The 21,821-nt window shown below is 45.0% G+C and overlaps 1 protein-coding gene and 1 long non-coding RNA gene across 12 annotated transcripts in view; one reads left to right on the top strand and one right to left on the bottom strand.

Moving 5' to 3' along the window:
* PRC1 (protein regulator of cytokinesis 1) overlaps window positions 1-9,128 on the bottom strand; it is a 26,501-nt gene extending 17,373 nt beyond the window's left edge. For 6 of the 10 annotated variants that reach the window (XM_077872640.1, XM_077872648.1, XM_077872672.1 and 3 more), the window contains exon 1: window positions 9,058-9,128. In XM_077872640.1, coding sequence (XP_077728766.1) covers window positions 9,058-9,116 — 59 coding nt within the window. In that variant the 5' untranslated portion in view covers window positions 9,117-9,128. Of the gene's footprint in view, window positions 1-3,073; window positions 3,214-7,525; window positions 7,564-7,836; window positions 7,989-8,387; window positions 8,547-9,057 lie in introns of those variants that run through there. The other 4 variants (XM_077872678.1, XM_077872687.1, XM_077872714.1 and 1 more) reach the window with 4 other exon arrangements.
* Window positions 8,783-21,821, top strand: LOC144298282 (uncharacterized). Of its 2 annotated transcripts, none has more exons than XR_013365200.1 (3): window positions 8,783-9,574; window positions 10,170-10,243; window positions 19,373-21,821. It is a non-coding gene; the product is annotated as an uncharacterized LOC144298282 (long non-coding RNA). The 2 variants fall into 2 exon arrangements; XR_013365201.1 differs by lacking the exon at window positions 19,373-21,821 and adding an exon at window positions 11,845-12,628.

Genomic DNA, 21,821 nt, shown 5'->3' with positions numbered 1-21,821 from the left:
CTCTCTCTCTCACTCGATCTCAAATAAAATCTTAAAAAAAAAAAGGGTAGAAACAACCGATGTACATCAACAGAACAGACAGTACATTCCTACAATGGAGTAACACAGCAATGAATACACAACATGGATCAATCTCAGAAACATTATGCTGAACTATGCCAAATGAAAAAAGTCAAGTCCAAAAAGATTACATACTATGATTCCATTTTATGACATTCTAGGAAAACAAAACTATAGTGAAAGTAAGCGTGGGGTCAGAGCAGAAGATCAACTGCAAAAAGGCCCAAGCAAACGTTTTTAGGGTGATAGAATGGTCCTAGTTCTTAGTGATTACCTAACTGAACATAAAAAACAAAATTCAACAGTACAAGTAAAATGAGTCAATTTTACTGTATATAAATTATACCTTAATCTTAAAAAAAAAAAAGAGAGAGAGAGGTAAGGGGCCGCCAGAGTGACTCAGTCAGTTGGGTGTCTGACACTTGATTTTCAGCTAGATCTCCAGGTTGTGAGATCAAGCCTTGCCTCGGGCTCCCGACTTGGAACTGAGCCTGCTTAAGATTCACCCCTCCCTCTGCCCCTCCCTCCTGCTTGCTCGTGCATTCTATCAAATAAAACCTTAAAAAAAAAAAAAAAAAAAAAAAAGAAGGTAAAACAAAACATGGAAAAACAAAAAAATTTGAGGAAGAAAAGGAAATATAGTTTGGATGAAAAAAGCAAGATGAGCATCAAGAATAGACATTTCGGGCAGCCCTGGTGGCTCAGCGGTTTAGTGATGCCTTCAGCCCGGGGCGTGATACTGGAGACCAGGGATCAAGTCCCATGTTGGGCTCCCTGCATGGAGCCTGCCTGTGTCTCTGCCTCTCTCTCTCCCTCTCTCTCTCTCTCTCTGTGTTGTCTCTCATGAATAAATAAATAAAATCTAAAAAAAAAAAAAAAAAGACATTTCTCCAAAGAATATATATAATAGCCAATAAGCATGTGAAAACACACTCAACATCACTAGCCACTGGTGAAATGAAAACCAAAATCACAATCCCTGTGTGATTCCATGTATGTAAAATTCAAAACAGGCAAAACTAAGGTATGCTTTCAGAAGTCAGGGTAGTGGTCGCCATTGTCTTCGGAGGTGGTAACTGGACAGGGCCAAAAGGAGCACTGATTACATAGGTGTGTGCTGACTGAAAATCTACTGAGTTTTGCACTTAGATTTATGCACTTTTCTGTACGTTATTCTTCAATTACAAAAAGTTTTAAAACATTTTTATCTGAAATGCAAATTTAACTGGGCACCTTGTATTTTATCTTTAAAAAAGTTTACTTTAAAAATGATAACTATTAGTCTGCTTCACATAACACTCACAGAACAGAAATTTTCTCTCCTTTCATAGATACAAATGGATAACAAGGACACTGCTCTGGCACCAGAGAAACTAGAATGTGGATATGCTTTGCCACCAGTCAGCAGTGAGGCCTAAAACAAATCACTTAAGCTCTTCTTGTGAGGGGACTAGAAGCTCTCATTGGCCTCCTTTGTGCCTCAGGGTCTATTTGGAGGTTCAATGAGCCACCAGCCTAGATCTCCAACAACAGCAGTTTCTTCATACGTTTTAATATTTTCATATCTAAGACATTTCTCTAGCCAAAAAGTCCCAATTTAAAGGTTGCCTGTCCTAGATGAAGTTTTGGCACAAACACCAGTTGCCTATACTAGATGGCCAATATCAATACCCAGATAACAAAGTGTTTTTAAAGAATCTACTGTACTCCATTTTAGAAATGTTAAGGGGGGCAGCCCAGGTGGCTCAGCAGTTTAGTGCCGCCTTCAGCCCAGGGTGTGATCTTGGAGACCCTGGATTGAGTCCCACGTCACGCTCTCTGCATAGAGCCTCCTTTTCCCTCTGTCTGGTTCTCTGCCTCTCTCTCTGTCTCTCATGAATAAAATCTTAAAAAAGAAGGAAGGAAAGAAGGAAAGAAGGAAAGAAGGAAAGAAAGGAAAGAAAGGAAAGAAAGGAAAAGGAAAGAAAGGAAAGAAAGGAAAGAAAGAAAGAAAGAAAGAAAGAAAGAAAGAAAGAAAAGAAAAGAAAAGAAAAGAAAGAAAGAAATGTTAACAGGTAGTTAAGGCATTTATTTAGGTACACCTGAGTGGCTCGGTGGTTGAGCATCTGCCTTTGGCTCAGGGCGTGAAGCCAAATTCCCGGGTTCGAGTCCCACACTGGGCTCCTTGCATGGAGCCTGCTTTTCCCTCTGCCTGTGTCTCTGCCTCTCTCATGAACACATAAAAACTTAAAAAAAAAAAAAAAAAAAAGGTATTTAATTTCAATTAACTTTTGTTCTAATCTCAATTAAAGTTCAACCACAGAGCTTCCCCAGGCACTCCAATTTTTAAGACAAAAAGAATGCATAAATCAAAATCCTAATCTTTGTATTTTATTAAAAATAACCTACAAGACCTAATCTGTGGTCATAGTCCATCTGAATGCAAACCCTAGTGTTAAACCACACCAGCCTGGGGCACTGCTCTGAGGGTCACTATTTCAGGGAGTGCTCTATAGTCTCTTCTAGTCTAATTGGCCCACTCTACCCTAGCCAATCTCCACAGGACAGATAGGTTCTCTGGAAAACAAAATCCAATCAGGCCTCTGCTAAATTACTCCCTTCAAAGTTTCCCATTGCCCTCAGGAAACAGTTCAACCATCTTCAAAGGAAAGGCTTTCTAAAAATCTCTCCTGGGGAGCCTGGGTGGCTTAATCGGTTAAGCAACTGCCTTCAGCTCAGGTCATGATTCTGGGGTCCTGGGATCCAGTCCCACATCAATCTTCTTGCTCAGCGGGGAGCCTGCTTCTCCCTTTTCACTTACCCCCCACTCGTGCTTGCTCTCTCTCTAGTGCTCTCTCTCAAATAAATTAAGTTAAATTAGAATAAAATCTCTTTCCAGGTTTGTCTCTTAATCTCTCACCCCTCACTCCCTAATACTCCAGCCAACTCAACTTTTGAGCATTCCCCGGACAGGCCTCTCACTCAACCAACTGCTGAACTCAGTTGTCCATGCTGCCATGCTTCTATACATTACCTTCCACCTGCCATCGCCTTCTCTGGACAGCCATGGATTCCTCATCATCATTTCCTCCATCACTGCCCCCATCCACACTGTAGATCATAGACTCAAGGGCAAGGACTGCCAGATCTTATCCATCTTCGTTTTACTAGACCCTAATGCACAGTGATTATTCAATAAATGTAAAAGGAATGGCCTTAAGTTCCTGACAAAGGCTCATTATGACTTACTTCCAGCTACCTTCGGTTTATAAGCTCTCACATACTGACAAATAGATTTAGAAGCAGTGCTGCCTAGCCCTGTAGAACCTTCAAGAGGGTAAAGTGATCATTTTTATACACAATAAAAAACTAACACAATGGGAAAACAATCTGAATAGACATTTCTCCAAAGAAGATCTATAATGGCCAATAAGCATGTGAAAACACACTCAACATCACTAGCCACTGGTGAAATGCAAATCAAAATCACAAAGAGATACCACTTCCCAGGCACCAAGATGACTATAATTAAAAAACAATGTTAAAAGAAAAGACAGCAACAAGTATTGACAAGGATGTGGAGAAAACAGAAGCCTACATACACTGCTGGTGGGAAACACAAAATGGCGCAAATATCCTTGGAAAACAGTCTAGCAGTTCCTCAATTGAACAGTTACCATTTAACACAGAAATTCCATTCCTAGGTATTTACCCAAGAAAAATGAAAACATGCCCACACAAAACTCACATACAAATATTCATAGCAGCATTTCTACAATAGACAAAATGTAGAAACAACCCCAAATAGCCATCAACTAATGAATAAGGTAAATGTGATATACCTATATTCAATGGAATCTTATCTGGCAATAAACCTGGAAAACATTATGCCAAGTGAAAGAAGCCAATCGCAAATGACATTATCATAGGATTCCATTCATATGAAATATCCAGAATAGGCAAATCTATAGAAACAGACATAGATTAGCCGTTGTGTGGACTGGGGTGTGAAGACGGAAGAAGGTGGGAAAAGGGACTGACCTTTTAATGGGTGTGGGGTTTTGGAAGGGATGATAAAAACATTCTAAAACTGACTGTGGTGATAACTATACAACTCTACGAATATACTAAAATCCATCAAATTGTATGCTACGCGAAAGGTAAGAAATCATTTAAAAGACCTTTTGAGGGGATCCCTGGGTGGCTCAGCGGTTTCGCGCCTGTCTTTGGCCCAGGGCGCGATCCTGGGAGTCCCGGGATCAAGTCCCGCATCAGGCTCCTGGCATGGAGCCTGCTTCTCCCTCTGCCTGCGTCTCTGCCTCTCTATCATAAATAAATAAATAAAAATAAATCTTAAAAAAAAAAAAGGCCATTTGAGATCTTTTCCAGTCCAGTGACAGATTCTTGAGACTGGAAAAATTATACCTTTTTATATCTGTGTCCTTTGTGGGAGCTATTTTTTAACTATCTTCAGCTTCCTGGTGATACATTATAAGAACAAAAATCTCCATTTTTTTAAATTTTTTTTTTTAAAGATTTATTTATTCATGAGAGACAGAGAGAGAGAGAGAGAGAGAGGCAGAGACACAGGCAGAGGGAGAAACAGGCTCCCTGTGGGGAGCCTGATGTGGGACTAGATCCCGGGATCACAACCAGAGCCCAAGGCAGATGCTCAACCACTAAGCCACCGAGGTGCCCCAAATCTCCATTTTTTTAAAAAAAGATTTTATTTACTTATTCATGAGAGACAGAGAAAGGCAGAGACATAGGCAGGAGAAGCAGGCTCCCTGCAGGGAGCTGATGTGGGACTCAATCCCAGGACCCCCAGGATCACAACCAGAGCCAAAGGCAGACCCTCAACCACTGAGCCCCCAGGCGTCACCTAAAATCTCAAATTTGTATGTACCTTTTAGGAAATTACCTGAATCTATAGGCAGTATATAATTGCACCAAGAGCATTATTCATAGAAAATGCACAGAGGTATCCTACAACTTTTTTGAAACATTACATTATTCATTAAAAAAATACTAGAGGGGGGATCCCTGGGTGGTGCAGCGGTTTAGCACCTGCCTTTGGCCCAGGGAGCGATCCTGGAGACCTGGGATCGAATCCCACATCGGGCTCCTGGTGCATGGAGCCTGCTTCTCCCTCTGCCTGTGTCTCTGCCTCTCTCTCTCTCTTTCTCTGTGACTATCATAAATAAATAAAAATTCAAAAAAAATACTAGAGGGGCGTCTGCCTTTGGCTCAGGTAATGATCCTGGAATGAAGCTCTGCATGGGGCTCCCTGCTAAATGGGGAGCCTGCTTCTCCTCCTCCCTCTGCCATCCCCCATCCGTTATGCTCTCTGGCTCTGTCAAATAAATAAAATCTTAGAAAAAAAAAAAACTACATGAAAGTTCATTATATGTAAGATACCTTTAAGTGTTGGGGATTCTGCACTGACATCTTTGCCCTTTTGGAGTTTACATTCTAGTAACAACAGTGATAAATAAGCAAATCTTATATTAAATCATAGTAAGCGCTATGGAGAGAAATCAAGTAGTGAAAGGGGTACTAAGGTATAGGAAAGGGGAGTTGCAGTTTTTAAAAGATTGGTCAGGAAAGGCCTCCCTGGGGTGATCTCTGAGCAAAGGCCTAAGGAGGCAAGGAATCAAGCCATGGAACATGTGGGGCAAGAGAGATCTAGGTAGAGGAAACAGCAAATGCCAATGCCTGAGGTAGGATGGTGCCTGGTAGGTTCCATAAAGAGCAAGGACTCTAGTATGACTAGAGTACAGTACAGTTAGGACTCCAGAGGCCTTTGAAAAAGGTAGAGGCTTTTACACTAAAATATGAACTCACTGGAGGATTTTGAATAGAAGATAGGGCATGGAGCTTTGTGGCTCCTGTGTTGACAATAAGCTTCAGGAGGCCAAGGCAGAAGCAGGAAGACCAGTTAAAAGGCCAGTGGAGGGGATCTCTGGGTGGCGCAGCGGTTTGGCGCCTGCCTTTGGCCCAGGGCGGGATCCTGGAGACCTGGGATCAAATCCCACGTCGGGCTCCCGGTGCATAGAGCTTGCTTCTCCCTCTGCCTATGTCTCTGCCTCTCTCTCTCTCTGTGTGTGTGACTATCATAAATTTAAAAAAAAAAAAAAAAGGCCAGTGGAACACAAGAGATAATGGTGGTGACCTGGACCAGGGTGGTGGCAGTAGAGCTGGGGAAGAGTCAAATTGTCTTTTGAAAGTTAAGGCTAATCTTAGGAATGAAAGAAAGAGGTATCAGGATGATACAAGAATCAGAATAAATGTCAAGGGTGAAACGTCTTTTAATTCTCTGAAAACTACTGGAGAACTAGAAGATTTTTTTTTTTTAAAGATTTTATTTATTTATTCATGATAGTCACAGAGAGAAAGAGGCAGAGACACAGGCAGAGGGAGAAGCGGGCTCCATGCAGGGAGCCCGATGTGGGATTTGATCCCGGGTCTCCAGGATCGCGCCCTGGGCCAAAGGCAGGCGCCAAACCGCTGTGCCACCCAGGGATCCCCCTAGAAGATTTATTAATTCCAAACACCCATCTTCCAACTGGCCCATTAAGATTTGTTCAAGTAACAGAATCCAAGGGGTGGTTAACCTTTTCATTTTAACAACTATCTGCAGAGTGCTTTTAGTTAGTGGCCCACCTATCCACTGGAGGTTAGTGGTCCATTTGCTGTACAGATAATTGGTTTTTGGTTTTAATTGGACCCGAGATCTACAAATCTCATGTCATTTAATTCTGTAAAAAGTAATTTGGCTAATTTTTTTTAAGTTTGTATTTTAATTTATTCATAAGAGACACACAGAGGGAGAGAGAGAGTGAGAGAGAGGAGAAACAAGAGATTGGCAGAGGGAGAAGCAGGCTTCCTGCAAGGAGTCTGTTGTATCCCTTGATCCCAGGACCCAGGTACCACAGGTGCTCCTAATTTAGCTAACTTAATTAGTAAACATATCTAAGTTTTTCAATTAAGTCACAAACCAAAACAAACTGCAGATTATGTGCTTTTTTTTTTTTTTTTTTAATAGAAATAACAGCAGCTACTAGGCAGCCCTGGTGGCTCAGCGGTTTAGCGCTGCCTTCAGCCCAGGGTGTGATCCTGGGGACCCCGAACGAATCCCGCGTGGGGTTCCCTACGTGGAGCCTGCTTCTCCTTCTGCCTGTGTCTCTGCCTCTCTGTGTCTTTCATGAATAAATAAAATTTTAAAAATAAATAAATTACAGCAGTTACTGACATTAATTTTAAAACCCTGGCTGTTGGGCCACCTGAGTGGCTCAGTGGTTGAGCATCTGCCTTTGGCTCAGGTCGTGATCCTGGAGATCCGGGATCGAGTCCCGCATGGAGCTCCCTGCATGGAGCCTGCTTCTCCCTCGGCCTGTCTCTGTCCCTCTCTCTGCGTCTCTCATGAATAAATAAATAAAACCTTTAAAAACAAAACAAAAAACCCTGGCTGTTTTTACAATGGCACCATGATTTGTACTCATTTTCCATTCTCTGGAAGGCAAGCCACCTGAAAAAGAACGATGAGAATTCGAAATTAGGGAAGCAGCAGCAGCTTCTACAGCCACAGAATGATCAGCCTGACCAGTAACTACCAACCAGTAATGAATCATCTCAGTGCCTCACCCACCGCTTTCAGAAAGTAGGGCTAACGTTTTCACCACTCTCCACACAAAAGCCCTATACCCTTGGTATTATTATTTTAGAAAAGTGACATCTCTGTCCTTTTGGAGTTTGCACACTAATAACAACAACAAAAAAAGTGACAAATAAGCAAACCTTCCAGTAAAGGGCAGTAAGTGCTACGGAGGGAAAAACGGAGCAGAGACCGGTGAAGAGACAGCGGACATTCGGCGTGGCGAGTGACTCCTCAGTGGAGTTTCTGGACTCCCAAGGGAACCCGGCTCCCTGTCCAAGCCGGGGACGTTGGCGCGGCAGCCCACCCCGCGGAGGACACGCGGATCAACGACCTGACGGCGTTATTTAAAGAGAGGCGAGGGAGCGGCCCACCAAGAGCGGCTGCGCCGGTGCCGAGCCGAGAGGCAGCATCTGAGAGGGAGGCAGGCGGGCGGGGCTCGCGGACACTTGGAGCGTCGGGGCCTCCCGGGCGTCGGCGTGTGGGGGGCCCCCGCCGGGCCCGGGGCACTGCAGGCCTTGCCCTGCCGCGTCGGGGCCCCTCGCACCTGCGCCAGCTCAGCGCCACCCAGCCCCGCCGGCCGCGCCCCGGCTGCACTCGGCGCCCGTTCACGTACCCCCGCGCCCCGGGGCCGCCTCGGGGCCCCCCGCTCCCGGGCCAGGCGTCGCTCCCTCGACCCTCCTGCAACCCGCACCTCCTCCTCATGGCGGACGCTCCCAGCAGCCGACCGTCGAGGCCCCAGACCTCCTCCACGCGGAGCTGAGCGCAGCAACCTCGCACAGGCACCACAGTCCCGCTCCAAGCCGGGGCTCCGAGCCGTTAGCCCTCCGCGGAATTTCAAATCGAGCCCGAAGGCGGGAGCAGCCCAGCGATTGGCGCCAAGACCCGTCGCTCCTCGCCAAGCCCCGCCCCCTGGCGGCCGCCGGCGCGCGCTGCGTCCTGACGCGCGGGGACTCTGAGCTGCGGTTCCCGCGGTGGGCGTGGGAAGCGATGGCTCTCCCGCTGACGGCGGAGGTCGTTTTCTGCGCATGCGCCGGGTGGAGCCGGCCCGGAGGGACGCCCCGCCCCGCCCCGCCCCGCCCCGCCGGGGATCCTGCCCAATGCCCACCCCACCCCGTCCGGCGCAGTTAGGTTTCGAAGTTCGCGCAGCCCCCTGAGGCCGCCGGGAAGGGGTGGGGACTGCGGCCGCCCTGCGGCAGGAGCTGGCGTTGCGGGAAAGCCTGGCGCTTAGGTCGCTTCCCACGCCCAGTTAGGTGGCCAGCCTGGAGCTGGTATTTGGGAGCTCTCCCCAGGTGCGGGAAGCCGTGCGCTCGAGGGCAGGGGAAGGAACGCCGCACCCTGCTCCCCTCTCCCGGGCCGGGCACCTTTCTAGACCTCCATCCCGTTTACTCTCCACAGCAGCCGCGTTCTGTAGTATCGCCATTCTTACGTAGGAAGAGATCCGTCTCTGGAAGTCTTGAGGGACTTGCCCAGGTCACATGATTGGTACACAAAAGAAGATATGCTTGCCATAGTTCTTTCGGTGAAAACTTTAAAATTCAAAATGGACATCAAAACGATAGAGGTTTATTAAGCAGATAATAGCACTTCAGAGATATAAGCACTTCAGAGAAAACTCTCAAAAGTGAGAGAGAGGGGTCCCAACAGGGTATCCTTTTTTCCCTGAACATATGCTCCATCCCTAAATGTTTATATAAAACTTTGTATTCAGTGATTCACAATTGCATGATATTGATGTAGGAACAAGTTAGGAGCAGACAGGGCTAGGTAGGAAAAGATAAGGGAAAGGTCTAGAGTCAGGCTTCCAGGAATCTGTGGGTTCCCATAAACCCCAAGGACACCAAAAGGCCCCAGAGGCTCCTACCCATCCGAAGGAAACAGGTAATACCGTAAAAAAAACAAAAAATCCTGGCTCCCTAGTTCCAAAATGTTAGGGGGTGTTCCCCTTTAATAGCTACTAGGCTCACAGAAACCCCAGATGTAGAGAAATATGGAGGAGCTCTTAACCAGAGAGAAGGGAACACTTGTTTGTGCTCATGATGTTTACAAAGAAACATCTTGTTGTTACAAGTCCACCATGTTTGTTCTAAATAAAGACATGATATATACAAGTCCACCCTGATATGGATAAGAAATTTACCAAGTTCCTGGTCAGTTCCCTATAAAAGACAGACCATAGGGACACCCGCGTGGCTTAGTGGTTGCACCTCTGCCTTTGGCTCAAGGTGTGATCCCCGAGTCCCAGGATCGGGTTCCGCATGGGGCTCCCTGCATGGAGCCTGCTTCTGCTCCCTCTTCTTATGTCTCTGCCTTTCTCTGTGTGTCTCTTGTGAATAAATAAAATCTTAAAAAAACAAAAACAAAACAAAACATAAAAGCCCTTAGTGGCAACCCTGTCAGGACCCCTCTCACTTTTGAGAGTTTTCTATCTTGCTTAATAAACCTCTATCGCTTTGCTCCCTCTGTTGTCCTGGAGATTCGTTCAACTCCATAAGAACCAAGCTCTCCCGTATCATTTTGGTGCCAAAACCTGGGACCTCCCATCAAAGGGTGAGTAAATGTGGACTCTATCCTTTATTTTCTGGAAGATGTCTCTCCTTCGGGTAACCTTTTGTAACAAACAGCAGAACCGGGCACCTGTCAGGCAGTTAAAGGCGAATAGTGCGGCTGTTGGTCTTAAGACTCAGGTGACAGGCTTTTGGAGAAAAATTTAGTCAATCCCCCTTCCCTAAAGAAAGAGAATGTTGGCCTAACCCTAACGAATTCCACTTTCCGTTTTTTGACCTCTGAATTGGCTTTTCCCCTGACTCAGGGGTTTTGCTTCTGATAGGGCTATGCTTGCAAATGGAACCTCGGGTATTGGAACAGAAAGGCCTCAAGAGTGAGGCGGGGAAATAACTGAAATTGGCCTGACTTAATCAGGCTCCATGGGGCTAGGAATGCAAGCAAATTTATGACCAAAGATGAGGGCTCTTGCAAGAGACCTCTGAAGAATAAGGTCATTTATAGGATTCCCTGCTAGCCGAAATTTCATCTGGAGGGCTCACCCAAGGACTGGCAATCCAGCGCTCTGAACCTACCCTTGGGCTACCACTGGTGGCCTTGGGGTCTCCGAAACACATAAAAGGGTAGAAACCAAAAAAAAAAAAAAAAGGATGGAAACTGGCCTGGGGGGGGGGGGGCGGGGAAGGGTGTCACACCCCAAGGAAGCCTCATCCACAAGCAGCACATGCTTCCCGCTGAGAGATCCTGGGTGTTTCGCTTGCTTTCTCAGTCTTCTAAAAGGAATATCACTATTTTGGGCAGCCTGGATGGCTCAGCGGTTTAGCGCCGCCTTCAGCCCAGGGCGTGATCCTGGAGACCCAGGATGGAGTCCCGCGTCTGGCTCCCTGCATGGAGCCTGCTTCTTCCTCTACCTCTCTCTCTCTCTGTCTCATGAGTAAATAAATAAAATATTTAAATTATTAACCTCTTTAAGCTCTATGATTAGGTCCCTTTTTTTCAGGGAAACCCAGAGGAGGCGGGTAAGAGTGACTACTCCCACTGGCCCGATCCCTCCTGATCCCAAGATGTTAGGCCACTTTATCACCTTGGGTAGGCAGCGAATGAAGGACGCCTTGGTTTAGGCAAGAGCTGACTTGTAGGGACACCTTCGTAGTCAACCTCTCTATAACAGATACAGAGTAAGAGATAGAGATGAGAAACCAACCATCCTCAGCAGAGACGCCTCTGGATTGCATTCTGAAAAATTGGGAAAAACTTTGACCCACTGACGCTTAGAAGGACAGATATGGGGCAAGAGACTCCTATCAGGATCACGGTGTGGGAAACAAACCATCCTCCTTGGGGACTTCTCTAGTACTGCAGAATTGAGTATTTTCCCCCTTGTAAAACTGTTCTAGTGTTTTCCATGGGTTAAAGTCAGCAGATTCTTCAAGGCAAGGTAAAATAACGTGTGACTCTTACAGCAAGGCACTGTCTCTTCTAAAGTTCCCAAGGACTTTCCCTTGGTGTGCCTTTTAACCCACTGGAAACTATTTGGATTACAAAATTTAGGAAAGGACTGATTTCCTGTAGCTCTGCATGGCCTCATTGGGATCTACCAGTTAGATCTGCAGAGAACAGGAGTTTCTCCCTCATTCGTTTCCCAGGTTAATGATTATAATTGGAGCCAACGGTGATTAGTCTACCTCAGGACGGAGACTTTCAGGAATATTCCCAAGCAGCTGCCTACGCTTTTTGTTTCGGGGAAATTCCCTGTCTTCTCTGGCCTAACAGGGACTGCCTCATTCCACTCATTGGTGGAAGAACATGGCGTTAGCTCACCTGTCCAAGTGGATGACCTTTAGCATTGGGAATCCTTTTTCTCAGCCTCTGGCTGAACTTTGCCTCTGATCCTGTTTCTGAACCACCTTGGGTGCTGCCTGCATACTCGGCTCACTTCAGATTTCCCCACCAGTGTCTCAAATAAAAATTGACAAATGGGGAACAAAGTGACTTTTATTTATTTATTTTTTTTTTATTTAGTTATGATAGGCACACAGTGAGAGAGAGAGAGAGGCAGAGACACAGGCAGAGGGAGAAGCAGGCTCCATGCACCGGGAGCCCGACGTGGGATTCGATCCCGGGTCTCCAGGATCGCGCCCTGGGCCAAAGGCAGGCGCCAAACCGCTGCGCCACCCAGGGATCCCACAAAGTGACTTTTAAAAAGGGGACCCAGGTGAAACATATTCAGTATGTACATATGTATGTGTTGGTTTGTTTGTTTATGAGAGAGACAGTCAGAGACACAGGTAGAGAGAGAAGCAGGCTCCACACGGGGAGCCTGATGCGGGACTTGATTCCCGGACCCGGGATCATGCCCTGAGCCAAAGGCAGATGCTCAACCACTGAGCCACCCAGGCTTCCCGTTATTCAGTATTTAAACTAAAGTTTGAGGATCCCTGGGTGGCGCAGTGGTTTAGCGCCTGCCTTTGACCCAGGGCGCGATCCTGGAGACCCGGGATCGAATCCCACGTCAGGCTCCCGGTGCATGGAGCCTGCTTCTCTCTCTGCCTGTGTCTCTGCCTCTCTCTCTCTGTGTCTATCATGAATAAATAAATAAATAAATCTTTAAAAAAAAAATTAAACTAAAGTTTGTAGATTTAAGATAGACATGTAACTTTTATTCTATCAAGGTTTGCCAAAGGTCAAATAAGCTTGGGTTATCTGTTGCAATTTGTTAGCAAAAAGATGACTTAAAATGGTTTATCTTCTGTCTTAAAGTTTTAATAGGTAATTATTAAGATAGCTTTCAAAGTTTTTTTTTTTTTTTAAAGATTTTATTTATTTATTCATGAGAAACACAGAGAGAGGAGGGAGAGAGAGAGGCAGAGACACAGGCAGAGGGAGAAGCAGGCTCCATGCTGTGGGACTTGATCCCGGGTCTCCAGGATCACGCCCTGGGCTGAAGGCGGCACTAAACCGCCGAGCCACCTGGGCTGCCCTTTCAAAGTTTTTGGTAAACTACAACTTTAAAGTTTTGCTTGGATAGTAACTGAGATTGAATTCATTGGACATTTAGATCTTTTCCAAATAGGATATAATACCAGCACATTAATTACTAAACATAGGTTTGTGCTTTTGACTTCTTATTGCAGAGAAACTAAGGATTTTTTTAAAGATTTTTTTTTAAGATTTTATTTATTTATTCATGATAGACACACACACACACACAGAGAGAGAGAGAGAGAGAGAGAGGCAGAGACACAGGCAGAGGGAGAAGCAGGCTCCATGCTGGGAGCCCAACACCGGACTCGATCCTGGGACTCCAGGATCGCGCCCTGGGCCAAAGGCAGGCGCCAAACCGCTGAGCCACCCAGGGATCCCGAAACTAAGGATATTTGAGTCTGTTGGTAAACATGCTTTGTGCTTAATAGATCCATAAATTGGGGCAGCCCCGGTGGCGCAGCGGTTTAGTGTTGCCTGCAGCCCAAGGCCTGATCCTGGAGACCCGATCCTGGAGACCTGCGATCGAGTCCCGCGACGGGCTCCCTGTGTGGAGCCTGCTTCTCCCTCTGCCTCTCTCTCTCTCTCTCGCTCTGTATTTCTCATGAGTAAATAAAATAAAATATTAAAAAAAAATAAAAATCCTTTAAAAAATAGATCCATAAATTTACCATCTATAGAGTTTTGGTATAACGGTTCACAGTTGTTACTACTTAGTTTTCACTGGAGACTAAGGTTTCTTTTTTTTTTTTAATTTTTTTAAATTTTTATTTATTTATTTATTTATTTATTTATTTATTTTATTTATGATAGTCACACAGAGAGAGAGAGACAGGCAGAGACACAGGCAGAGGGAGAAGCAGGCTCCATGCACCGGGAGCCTGACGTGGGATTCGATCCCGGGTCTCCAGGATCGCGCCCTGGGCCAAAGGCAGGCGCTAAACCGCTGCGCCACCCAGGGATCCCTAATTTTTTAAAATTTATTTATGATAGGCACACAGTGAGAGAGAGAGAGAGAGAGGCATAGACACAGGCAGAGGGAGAAGCAGGCTCCATGCACCGGGAGCCCGACGTGGGATTCGATCCCGGGTCTCCAGGATCGTGCCCTGGGCCAAAGGCAGGCGCCAAACCGCTGCGCCACCCAGGGATCCCGAGACTAAGGTTTCTAAGAGTGAAAAATTCTACTAAATGTAATTAAGACTGATGGAGAATAAGGAAGTGTGGGTGGCTCAGTGGTTGAGCATCTGCCTTTCGCCCAGGGCATGATCCTAGGTGCAGGGATCCAGTCCCACGTTGGGCTCCCTATGGGAAGCCTGCTTCTCCCTCTATGTCTCTGCCTCTCTCTGTGTGTGTCTCTCATGAATCAATCAATCAATCAATAAAATCTTTAAAAAAAAAGACTGATGGAGAATAAGGAAAACTGTATATAGAAAGGGTGGAAGTATGTAAGAAAGATACAAGAATGGAAATGCATTTTTGTGAAAGGTAAAGGAAGGTAATTTTGTTCTAAATAATGCTGGTTGTTTGAAAAGAAATGGCTTGGGACAAAATCTGCATGTAAAAGAAAGTTGTAGGGCAGCCTGGAAGGCTCAGCGGTTTAGCACTGCCTTCGGCCTAGGGTGTGATCCTGGAGACCTAGGATTGAGTCCCATGTCAGGCTTCCTGCATGGAGCCTGCTTCTTCCTCCACCTGTGTTTCTGCCTCTCTCTGTCTCTGTGTCTCTCATGAATAAATAAATAAAATCTTTAAAAATAAATAAGTAAATAATTAAATAAAGTTGTAGAAGGTTTGTGAGAGAAATCTTTGGAAAGGAATTTTAGGTGTGGTCAGGATGGAACTAAGATTGAAATGAATGGATTTTTTTTTTTTTAATTTTTATTTATTTATGATACTCACAGAGAGAGAGAGAGAGGCAGAGACACAGGCAGAGGGAGAAGCAGGCTCCATGCAAGAAGCCTGTCGCGGGACTCGATCCCGGGTCCCCAGGATCATGCCCTGGGCGGAAAGCGGCGCTAAACCGCTGAGCCACCAGGGCCACCCCATATAAAAGATCTTTAGGACAATTACAAGTTTTAATTTCTTTAAGATCAAAGCTGAAATTGATAAAAATCTCCAGAACTAACTAAAGTTTCATTCAAATTAAGAATAGTGGGCAGCCCGGTGGCTCAGCGGTCTAGTGCCACTTTCAGTCCAGGGTGTGATCCTAGAGACCCAGGATCGAGTTCCACCTCAGGCTCCCTGCAAGGAGCCTGCTTCTCCCTCTGCCTGTGTCTCTGCCTCTCTCTCTCTGTGTCTCTCATGAATAAATAAATAAAATCTCTAAAAAAAAAGAATAGTAACAGGGGGGCAGCCTGGGTGGCTCAGCGGATTAGCACCACCTTCAGCCCAGGGCCTGATCCTGGAGACCCGGGATCAAGTCCTGCGACTGGCTCCCTGCATGGAGCCGGCTTCTCCCTATCTGCCTGTGCCTCTGGCTCTCTGGCTCTCATGAATAAATAAACAAAATCTTAAAAAAAAAAAAAGTAACGGGGGACTAAATAAGCCAAAAAGATTATAGTTTTTTAACACTTGTTTGAAACACTGCTGTTTCTCTAATGTTTGCACTCCCAGGTTAGGAAAACCTAAGATATCTATGACTTATCAGAAATGTAAAAAAGTATTCATTTGTAGACAAAATAAAGCATTAACTTTTCTCTCTACTTAACCCTCTTCAAACGTTCAAAAGGTGTCTCAATAAGCATTCTTCCATGGCAATTATAATTATTTGCACAAGTCCAACAAGAATCTGTTCTTGTAACAGGACACCATTGGAAATATTGGTTATTTTACCAAGGCTTTGACTGGAATTTTGAGACATGCATATACTTAGATATGACTAAACAGCTTTAAGGAACTAAGGTTGACTTCATAAAATATGGAGCCACAAAAGCCACTTGGAAGTGTTGGCCTGATACCTTGCTTGTGGAGTTCCCAGCAGCCTCACCAAGTGAGTAAAGAATGTCACTCCTTGGCAGGTGCAGGAACCTCAGGATACTCTGGGGACCTGTGAAGAGGAATCTGCCCAAACCTACAGGTATTGTAGGCATGTCTGATGGCAAGCAGTTGGCTTGGCTTGGCTTCTGGCCTAGGGGGCTACAGAAAGTTCTAACAGGGATGTCTGGGTGCCTCAGTGGTTGAGCATCTGCCTTTGGCTCAGGGAATGATCCTGGGTCCAGAGATTGAGTCCCACATCGAAGTTCCAACAAAGTAGATTCTAAAAGATCTATATGATTGGGACACCTGGGTGGCTCAGTGGTTGGAGCACCTGCCTTCGGTCCACAGTGTGATACTGGAGTCCTGGAATCGAGTCCCACATCAGGCTCCCTGCATGGAGCCTGCTTCTCCCTCTGCCTGTGTCTCTCATGAATAAATAAATAATATCTTTTTAAAAATAAATAAAAGATCTATATGATCAATCATTATTCTTGCTGAGCTTATGTAAGTAATTAGGCCAAATTTGTTAAAACTGGACTTGTTTTGCAGACAAGTCAGTCCTGATGCGGTTACCTTTGATTAAAAATGAGGGTTATTATAGAGAGAAACTTTCAGATTTTTTAAAAATAATCTGAATTTTATTTTCTTTATTTTTTATGATAGTCACACACACACACACAGAGGCAGAGACATAGGCAGAGGGAGAAGCAGGCTCCATGCACCAGGAGCCCAACGTGGAATCCGATCCCGGGTCTCCAGGATCGCGCCCTGGGCCAAAGGCAGGCGCCAAACCGCTGCACCACCCAGGGATCCCAAGAGAAACTTTCAATAACACATCTTTGTGGATGTTAAATTATAGCTCTGATCATTTTAAATGAATATTTTTTGCCTAAGCTAGACTACTTGAAATAAACTTCAGAGAAATAGCTTTTCTATCTCTATACAATAGCTCAAGTACAATTTTTTTTTAAAGATTTTATTTATTTATTCATGAGAGACAGAGAGAGAGGGGCAGAGACACAGGCAGAGGGAGAAGCAGACTCCATAGAGGAAGCCTCACATGGGACCCGATCCCGGGTCTCCAGGATCATGCCCTGGGCTGAAGGCGGTGCTAAACTGCTGAGCCACCTGGGATGCCCAAGTATAGATAATCTTTTTGCTTTTCATTTTATGGGGATAATAACAGGATCCCATGAGTGTCTGATTTTAAACAACAAAAAATGGAATTCCCCAGCCATTGTATATACAACTAGCACTTTGTTTTTTTTTTAATAACTTTAAAGATTTTATTTATTTATTTATGAGAGACACAGATCGAGAGAGAGAGAGAGAGAGAGAGAGAGGCAGAGACATAGGCAGAGGGAGAAGCAGGCTCCATGCAGGGAGCCTGATGCGGAACTTGATCCCTGGATCTCGGGATCATGCCCTGGGCTGAAGGCAGATGCTTAACCACTCAGCCACCCAGGCATCCCACAACTAGCACTTTGACCAATTCTATATGACTGGGATGATAAAATTGCTCCTTTAAAGCCAGAGTGTACCCCACTGCATGGGGTTAACTATGGACTTGTGAAGATAATGGATGGACCCCACTTTATGATTGGATTGGATGATGTACTTGGGGATGCCCTTATTCCTTGATAAGTTTTCTCATACTTGCTAGTGATTCCTTTTAATTATAATACTGTTCAGGCTAGATCTCAAACTAAGAGGGCTTCTTGATTGTTTTATCCCTTAGTCATGTTTATCCTAGAAGCCACCTCTGCTGAGGTACAATCGCAAACAAGGGCTATAGCCAAGCATACAATGGCTCTCATGGCAAAAAGAACCTCAAGGCTCACTATGGGACTTGTAGGACTTATGTAAGGACTGCAATATAAAATAAGCAAAACAGTGTGCTTGCAGAGCAGGACTCTAAATAATACTTCCCAGGCACTGGATACACTCAAGGAAGAATTAAGTCAAGTTAGAGAGGGACTTCTCAAGAACTGCACCACTATTGACTATCTACTATTGCTATACCATTTCTTGTGTGAGGAGCTTCCTCACATGTGTTGTTTTTTTTTTTTGTTTTTTGTTTTTTTTTTTTTAAAGATTTTATTTATTCATGAGAGATGCACACAGAGAGAGGCAGAGACCCAAGCAGAGGGAGAAGCAGGCTCCATGCAGGGAGCCCGACGTGGGACTCGATCCCAGGACCCCGGGATCTCGCCCTGGGTCCAAGGCAGACACTCAACCACTGAGCCACCCAGAGATCCCTCACATGTGTTGTTTTAACATTACAGTTAACTCCCACAAGGTGTTCCAATTAATAGGGGGCATTTGTGACCAATTAAAAGAATAAAGATATCCACTGATCTATTCAACAAAATTGATAATTGAAGATCTTATGTAAGGAATGTAATATAATTTACATTCCTTACATTTACATAATTAGGGCCTAATACTTGTTTTATGTTAATCCTTTTGCATTATCTCCCATAAAGTTTCCTTTTTAATAGTGTAATAGGCGTGAGTGCCATCAGGCCAAAAGTTATATGACTCACCACAAGTCTTGCTACTCAGCTTCAAGATTCTTCCCTGTAGTACAGTCCCTGAAACATCTAAAGCATACTTAACACCTACCAAGGGGATGGGCCTTGTTTTGCACTGATATGGCCTGTTACAACATTCCTAAAAATTTTTTGGGATTATGTGCTGTAGGCAAGCTGGGATTATCACCCGTTACCAACGAATTCTTGCCTCATCTACTCCCCGACTGTGACGATACTGTGGTTCTCACATCAGATGGGGAAACAGCAGACTTAGCCCTCTCCCTTGTGGCTCTCCCAGCACTAGGAAAAGTCTTACACCGTGAGATCCAACAAACTGCTTACTCAGCAGAACTCTGAATGACACATCTTAAGTGTAGATGCCCTAAATCAAGAACTAAGTGAAGTTAGGGCAGGACTTCCAGAGAATTGGGCCACTATTGATTACTTACTACTTCAACATCACTTAGGTTGTAAGAGTTTCTACATATGTGCTGTTTTAATATAAACAATTCTCATAAGGTCTCACAATAAATGACATTCAAGCTCAACTGCACAAAATCAGTGTCTCCCCAGGGTTATTTGATTGGTTTGGAAATGGGTCAATATTTGAGATGCTCATAGAAATTATTACTTATAGAAATAATTGTTGAATTTTGTCTTTTTCTGTTTGCCGGTGCCTATGTAGCTTCAAGCCTTCCAACATCACTTGGGAGCCATACTGTAGACTTCTCGACTGACCCTGAGAATACTCTGACTGCCTCCGTTCCCCCCCTCATGCCACCCCTTTTCAGCCTGAAGCAGCCAGAGCGGTCATCATCCCATTCCCTAACGGCAGTTCGGGTTACTATTCCAAGGGGAGGAAGGATGTAGGAACAAGTTAGGGGCAGATGGGACTAGGCAGGGAAAGATAAGGGAGAGGCCCAGAGTCAGGCTTCCAGGAATCTGTGGGCTCCCATAAACCAAGGACCCCAAAGGCCCCAGAGTCAGGCTCCTACCCATCCCAAGGAAACAGATAAGACAGTAAAAAACAGAAAAAAATAAACCTGGCTCCCTAGCTCCAAAATGTTAGGGGGTGTTCCCCTTTAATAGCTACTAGGCTCACAGAAACCCCAGATGTAGAGAAATATTATGGAGGAGCTATTAACCAGAGAGAAGGGAACACCTTGTTTGTGCTCATGATATTTACAAAGAAACATCTTGTTTGTTTCAAGTCCACGATGTATGTTTTTTTTTTTTAATAAAGATTTTATTTATTCATGAGAGAGAGAGAGAGGCAGAGACACAGGCAGAGGGAGAAGCAGGCTCCATGCAGGGAGCCCAATGCGGGATTTGATCCCAGGTCTCCAGGATCAAGCCCTGGGCAGAAGGCAGGCGCTAATCTGCTGAGCCACCCAGGGATCCCCATCATGTTTGTTCTAAATAAAGACATGATATTTACAAATCCACCCTGATGTGGATAAAAAATTTACCAAGTTCCCTGGTCAGTTACCTATAAAAGACAGACCATATGGACTCCTGGGTGGCTGAGTGGTTGCGCCTCTGCCTTTGGCTCAGGGTGTGATTCCAGAGTCCCTGGATCGAGTTCCACATGGGGCTCCCTGCATGCAGCCTGCTTTCCTCCCTCTTCCTAGGTCCTTGCCTCCTTTTCATTTGCCTTTTCTATGAAGGAGAAGAAAAAGATGCTTGTTTGCTTCACCTGCAGGACCAGGTTTCTCTCACTTTCAGAAGGACTTAACTAGTGCTCTCAACACCCTTTAACTTCTCAGCAACAGACCAAACATTCATGCCCCTAATGGAGTGAGCTGCAGACACCATTTTTTTTTTTAATTTACTTGTACTTTGTTGATTAACTGTAAAGTTACTCAGAAAGCTTCAAAAACTTGTGATCCTCAGACATGTTCCCAGGGCCAGCATCATAAGTACCCAGAGATAAGATAATTTTGCTATCATGTCCTTTGCACTGTAGTTCTGAAGCCAACAAAGTCATAGAAGTATTGGAAGATATCCACTCAGAGCATATATTCAGCGTGTGAAACACTGTAATGTGTGTTTAAGTAGGACCCTGTTACAGGATCCTGTACTTCTATTGAACAGCACTGTTCTGGAATGTAAGTGCAGTGTGCCACTCTGGTCTATTTCCTTGGTCACAGAATCTTCATCTGCCACATGTTCTTTATACAGACTAACAGCCCCTGTCAGCAGTGTCTTTGATCTCACACACTAGCTTGACATAAAAATTGTAAAAATTCTAGCTGGATGCCTGAGGTATGCATTTTCCTTGGAATATGCACTGACACTGCATTCTTCTATGGAAGGAATAGTTTTGGGACACCTGGGTGGGTTAGTGGTTGAGCGTCTGTCTTTGGCTCAGGGCGTGATCCCAGGATTCTGGGGTCAAGTCCCACATCAGGCTCCCTGTAGGAAGCCTGCTACTCCCTCTGTCTATGTCTCTGCCTCTCTCTGTGTCTCTCATGAATAAATAAAATCTTTTAAAAAATTAGAAGAATCATTTTGATGATCCAACAACAGAGATTTGGATCTTTCTTTTGGGTAAGTAGTAGATGGGGAGCAAAGGGACTGGGAGGGACAGTCTTGCCAAAAACCCAGACAAAAAATAGTAAGGATCTCTGCCGTGGAGATGGTTAAGATGAGCCAGAAGCATTTAGAAATAACGGGTAGTGTGACCAGCTGAATGTAGGGGATGAAAGAAAACATCTAAGGTCAAGGTTATAATTTATTTCATGAACAAAATTTGGGTAGACGATGAGGATGTCAATTATAGGAATACAGAAAAAGGAGCAGATTTAGGCATTCAAAGCGAGGATAGGAGGTTCAGTCTGAGAGTTTATTTTAGACATGTTGAGTCTGAAGTGCCTGTGAAGGACTAAGTTGGAGATACCAGTGTGTGAAGCTCAACAGGAAGACAAAAGCTTGAGATCTGGAAGCAGGTGACAACAGAGGACAGGGAGGGTATAGGCAGAGAGAAGTAATCCAAGGAGACAGAAGCACAACCCAGGAGACCACAGGAAGACAAAAGAGTGTCTATGGAAGCTGAACAGAAGAGAAGAAAAGCAGTTATCAGTAAGGTCAAGTTAGAGGAAGGACCACAAAGAGAATGATAGATATGGTTTCAG

This window comes from Canis aureus, chromosome 2 (assembly GCF_053574225.1).
Source record: "Canis aureus isolate CA01 chromosome 2, VMU_Caureus_v.1.0, whole genome shotgun sequence".
In the NCBI taxonomy this organism is placed as follows: domain Eukaryota; kingdom Metazoa; phylum Chordata; class Mammalia; order Carnivora; family Canidae; genus Canis; species Canis aureus.
The sequence above is the reverse complement of the archived record's forward strand: the minus strand, read 5'-3'. Positions and strand labels throughout refer to the sequence as shown.